Below are 5,928 nucleotides of genomic sequence, written 5' to 3' on the forward strand. Positions count from 1 at the left end.
CAAGGTTGTGTAACAGGCTGAGGTCAGGGCAGGTGATATCCAAGGCAAGGTTGTATACCAGGCAGAGGCGGGGCTGGTGGTAACCAAGGCAAGGTTGTGTAACAGGCTAAGGTCAGGGCAGGTGACAACCAAGTCAAAGTTGTGTAACAGGCTAAGGTCAGGTGGTAACCAAGGCAAGGTTGTGTAACAGGCAGAGGACAGGGCAGGTGATATCCAAGGCAACGTTGTGTAACAGGCTAAGGTCAGGGCAGGTGGTAACCAATCCAAAGCCATGTAACAGGCTGAGGTTATGGCAGATGGCAACCAAGGCAAGGTGGTGTAACAGGCTAAGGTCGGCGCAGTGGGCAATCACAGGCAAAGCTTGAGATCAAAATTAAACCAAGGTCAAAATCCAGAATAGCAGAATTGTGAGAATGCTGTCTGGATAACTCGCCGAGGATCTGGCAACCACAGCCTAGAACTTGATGAGCATAAAGTGGAGCTAATCCTGTGACACTCACCTATGCCCCTTTCCTCACAGAGTGTTGTCATCTTTCCTAGAGACAATCTTGGTTGGCTAGGCCCTGATGACGGAACTCTTGCCCAGACGTGTGAGTTCATTCATTCCTGGCATGTGCAAGGGAAACCTGGATTGCTAGGTATTCTGGCAACTGGCTTCCCTTTCTTTGACAGATACAAATTGGGATCTGGCAGGTACGAAGGATTATTGCAAAAAGGACATTGCCTTTCCCTTTCTGTAATAATGACCTGCCTGATTGTGTCATACCAGAAAGCGCTTTATTAAAGCTCTCCAAGACTGGAAAAGATAAACTATCATGGAGGAAATTGGATGATTCAGAAAACATGAAATGGATCTGGTCCAGGACTGAAAACATTTTCCAACTAATAGCAAATGATTTTTAGGAAATCCATTCCAAATTTGCTGGATCACCCAGGTTATCCTATGATACTCTATCTTCCCCAGTCTTAGAGAGCTTTAATATATCAGACCAAGGTATCTGAACAAATATCTTTATAGGCGCACTTGACATTAAGGAATGTCGGTGAAATAAAAATTAACACCACTCACCTTTACTTCTGCCAAGCCCATAATCCCTCTAAAACTGGGCTCAATTCTGTCCTGCGCCATCCTGGATCCTTTCTTCACCCCTGCACAGAGGAAACACCAGGTGCTGCCATCTTCTTCCATCATTTTTCTTCTTCTGCCTACGTCATCTGATCTTACCCTGTGCAGGCAAGAGATCAGGTGGCGTATTTTCCTGAAAATGAAAAAAAGTGTGCCGATTTCACAGCATACGCATGGAACTTCATCATTGCATAGAAAAGCCCCTTCTGAGCATGTGCAGCCTGAACCCTCCTGGGATACATATGTCTCCATCTGAGCTCCTTTTACTCCTTACAGCCATGGCAGTAAAGACAGCAGGGGAGGGGTTTCCCGGTTTTCAAAGAAAAAGAAGCTAATTTTTCCTTTCCATAAAAGGATTATCTACCCTTTTATATAAATATAAATCCTCTTCCACATGTTACAGCTTCTTTGGGATCGGGTTCACTTTTTATTACCCGGTCATCCACGGCCAACGAAAAATATCCAAAACAACCGATAGTGATTTCTTTCAGTGAAGCCTTGATATTCCCCGATTAAAGTAAGTCACAAACCGACTCGTTCCTTGCTAGATAAAGCTTTTATTAATCATCATTTAAAGGGATTTCTGTTCAGCGAGTGGATATGGTCACTTTGTTAACACAGAATTAAGCTGATATCTCAAAGCAAATCCGTCTCTCCGCAATCCCTGCAGGGAACCCAAACTCTGGCAGACATTAAGAGTCATCAGATTTAGAGATACTTAGAAATATTTAGTACATCGCTCAAACAGTAAATGTAAAGCTTGCCAAAAAAAAGATTAGAACATCAGAAGATTTGTTGCGGGAGAACAAGTTTTTTTTTTCTATTCTCCTATTCTCATTATTTGCTGGCGAGCCAGAGCAAGGTATTATAAAGTATTTGTATATAAAGGTCTTATCATCAGGCACGGGACAATTATATCTTAAATAAAAGATGTAAAGAAGAGTAACTGCCGACGCTTTGTATGGTATACGGCGTCTAATAATCCAGGAGAGTAATTACTAAATGTGATCGTCTTTCTTCGCTGAAGACAATCTATTTTTTTTTCCACCAATGGGGCATTTTGCCGTTTCTCCTTCCCGTATTTCTGGGTAATGAGTCTTTTTCATTGACCGGTTCAGGTTTAGCTCCATTGGTGGGTTGAATGAAAGCAGCTGGTCAGCGAGTATTAGCGAGCCAAAGGGTCGGGAAAAGAGATGAAGATTAGAAAGGATAAAGCTTGGGGTCTTTGGTATAAATCTGCAGGGTGGGAGGAGATGAGTTTACTATTTCAGCTTTTCTTCTGTCCGGAGGATGGCGGTGGGGAGGTAGGTTGGGGGGGGGTTATTTGTGAATTTGACTTGACTCATGAAGAGCGTTCGGATCGATGAAAGATGAAGGAATGTGATGCAACTGTAAGGGGGTGTAGGAGGGTCACCAGCCTTGGGGTGGAGCTGGGCTTGTTAGGTATTTTTTATTGTGCCTGGGGTCCTGTTGTAGGAAATTTTCTGGATATGGAGGGGGGGGTCTCTTATATCAGCAAAGGGTCAAACACTATATTCAGTGAACTGAATACAGGAGACACTCAGAGACTACAGACATTGTACAGGAGACAGTCAAAGACTGCAGACATGGTACAAGAGACGGTCAGAGACTGCAGACATTGTAATGAAGACAGTCAGAGACTGCAGACATAGTACAGGAGACACTCAGAGACTGCAGACATTGTACAGGAGACGGTCAGAGACTGCAGACATAGTACCGGGGACGGTCAGAGACTGCAGACATGGTATAGGAGACAGGTCAGAGACTGCAGACATTGTACAGGAGACGGTCAGAGACTGCAGACATTGTACAGGAGATGGTCAGAGACTGCAGACATAGTACAGGAGACGGTCAGAGACTGCAGACATTGTACAGGAGATGGTCAGAGACTGCAAACATTGTACAGGAGATGTTCAGAGACTGCAGACATTGTATAGGAGACGGTCAGAGAGTGCAGACATGGTACAGGAGATGGTCAGAGACTGCAGACATTGTAATGAAGACAGTCAGAGACTGCAGACATAGTACAGGAGATGTACAGAGACTGCAGACAATGTACAGGAGACGGTCAGAGACTGCAGACATTGTACAGGAGATGTTCAGAGACTGCAGACATTGTATAGGAGACGGTCAGAGACTGCAGACATTGTACAGGAGACGGTCAGAGAGTGCAGACATGGTATAGGAGACGGTCAGAGACTGCAGACATGGTACGGGAGATGTACAGGGACTGCAGACAATGTACAGGAGACGGTCAGAGACTGCAGACATAGTACAGGAGACGGTCAGAGACTGCAGACATAGTACCGGGGACGGTCAGAGACTGCAGACATTGTATAGGAGACGGTCAGAGACTCCAGACATTGTACAGGAGACGGTCAGAGACTGCAAACATAGTACAGGAGACATTCATAGACTGCAAACATAGTACAGGAGACGGTCAGAGACTGCAGACATTGTACAGGAGACAGTCAGAGACCATACAGAAGTCATGTGGGCAGTGCTGTCCTTAGAAAGCTTCAGTGCTTATGACAATTTTCTATGAAATAAAAAAGATACCTAACATTCCATTGTACACCATAAACCTGCGGGGCCCCATTTATTATGTAATTATTATTACATTTGCCTATGATGCCTGAATATACCTCCAGATGCACTGACCCCTCTGATGATCTCTCTCACCCCATTGCCAGTGTATACATTCATCTCTGATCTGTGGTAAATAGAGTTAATTTTTCTGGGAAATCGTCTTTTGTCGAACTGTTGGATATTTCCTCAGAGCCTCCACAGGAATGACGGACTAAACCTATTTATTTCCTGACTGCTAAACTGCCAACTTAGACACAATTAAGCTTTTTCTTTTTTTTTTTTGAGGAAGAGAAGTGCTAGTTCCACGTCTCTGGGGCTCGTGTTATCATCACAATTAGAGTACTGAGCGGGTTCTTCTTCTCTGCTCCGTGCCTTTGATCATTGATCCGGCCTCTCTTTCCTCTTGCAGAGTGCACCTTCTGAATAACATTGTGACGGGGCTAATCCTCATTATCACAGCTGTCAATGTGTTCATCACTGTGTTCTGGTTCTCTCCTCTTCACTCGACCCCCGAGGATCGCAACTTTCTCACCATGGAAAACGCAGATGAGTGTTAACGGAGCCCATGTAGACTTCTTGGAAAGGCTAAAGTGTTTTTGGACATCTTCGCTGAGTATAATTACGAGCCCCAAGCTGTCTGGAGATCACGCCACTGCTGGAGAACAAAAAAAAACGAAATTGCCTATTATCTTTTCCTATGAAAAATGTGGTTTTGTTATTTGATTCAATGTAAGGCTTAGTCTACACGGACGTTTTCCCCAGCATTTAACCTGAGACTTTTAAAGCCAATGTTTGAAATCCCCATGCATTCCAATGGGTTAATGAACACCAGGACGCTTCCTTGAGGCACGTTTATGAGCTTTATCCATAACGTTGTTTGCAATGTATAAAAAATCAAAACGCTGGGTTAGCACTGGGAAACGCCCAAAAACACGGGAAACGGCAGGTAAACTCTTCCATTGATGGAATTTTCCCGCATTTATAGGCACTTAAAATGCAAACAAATTGAAAACGTGTGAAAACGCGAAAAACGCAGGAAAAGGCGGCAAAGGCGTTCTCCAGGCAAGCATACGTTTATATACGTTTTTAAAACGTCCGTGTAGTCCCAGCCTAACACAAGTAAAATATCCTAAATAGGCCCATGTATGTGAAAACACTGTGTGGTTGTATTACTTCTTACATGCAATGCCTTCTGCTGAGAGAACAGCACACACAACCATACACAGGTCAATACGCAGGAACATGTTCTCCTGTGCCTAGAAGGGCCACATCGTGCAACAGAGCTTGATTCATGCAGTGGAGGGGATTGTGGGAAGGTGAATACATATTTATTCATTTTAATAAACCTAATAATTTAGGTATTTTTTCTTTAACTCAATTTTTTTCTGGAGTTACTATGCAACAGATTTCTTTTGTATAACTTAATACTAAGATATCAATAAACACAACACTAAAATGTACCCAACAAAAAGAATGTTGAGTTTTTGGAACACGCCAGGTGGGGGTTACTGGTGAGTGATGGTTCTGTAGCATCAATATTGCAACCAAAATTATGTTGCAGTTTCGGACCACTGCTGAGGTCATTTTTATTGATAACTGTAACTTTTTGTATATTTGCTGGAATATATGTCTTTATTATATTTCATATGCTGATTTGAGTTTTCTAGGGATTAGCAGGCTGACCCCTCCAGGGGTGTAATTCTTCTTGGTCACCCTTAGAGGTCACTAGTTCTTCCAGCGGACCTCAATGTTACCACCACGCAGTCACAGAGGTCAGCAGGGGGAACCAATGGGGGGACCTAGAAGATTGACACGCCCAGGAGGATCCTTCAGAAGATTCTGGGATACAAGTTCATAGGAATACAGTGAGGTTTAAAAGCAAATTGTGATAATAAACATAAATACATTTTTACAAGGATTCTTCATTGGAAAAGGCACCTTTTTAGAAAAAAAAGTGTGTATATAGTCAACATTTTTTATTTTAATTAGAATTGAAGCTGAGGTAGATTACAGAATGTTGCAAAGATGAAAAATCTCCCCAACAGGTCACATAAAATTCCTTTACAAAGGAAGGGAAGGTGTTCAATAGTCAAATCAGAACTGAGCAGCCAAGGGTGACTACACTACTCTTAGATACAATGCAGTGAATGAGCGTTGTCTCCCTACATGAGAGTATACCTGCCTGGGTCACC

The 5,928-nt window shown here is 43.2% G+C and overlaps 1 protein-coding gene across 1 annotated transcript in view; it reads left to right on the forward strand.

Annotated features, from left to right (window-relative positions):
• Positions 1–5,674, forward strand: part of LOC140338275 (ninjurin-2-like) — a 46,118-nt gene extending 40,444 nt beyond the window's left edge. Inside the window, exon 4 of the mRNA XM_072422419.1 lies at positions 4,146–5,674. Within this exon, the coding sequence (XP_072278520.1) occupies positions 4,146–4,293 (148 nt within the window). The 3' untranslated portion in view covers positions 4,294–5,674. The remainder of the gene's footprint in view (positions 1–4,145) is intronic.
• Positions 5,675–5,928: the final 254 nt, after the last annotated feature.

The sequence above is a fragment of the Pyxicephalus adspersus genome, chromosome 9, assembly GCF_032062135.1.
Source record: "Pyxicephalus adspersus chromosome 9, UCB_Pads_2.0, whole genome shotgun sequence".
Lineage (NCBI taxonomy): Eukaryota > Metazoa > Chordata > Amphibia > Anura > Pyxicephalidae > Pyxicephalus > Pyxicephalus adspersus.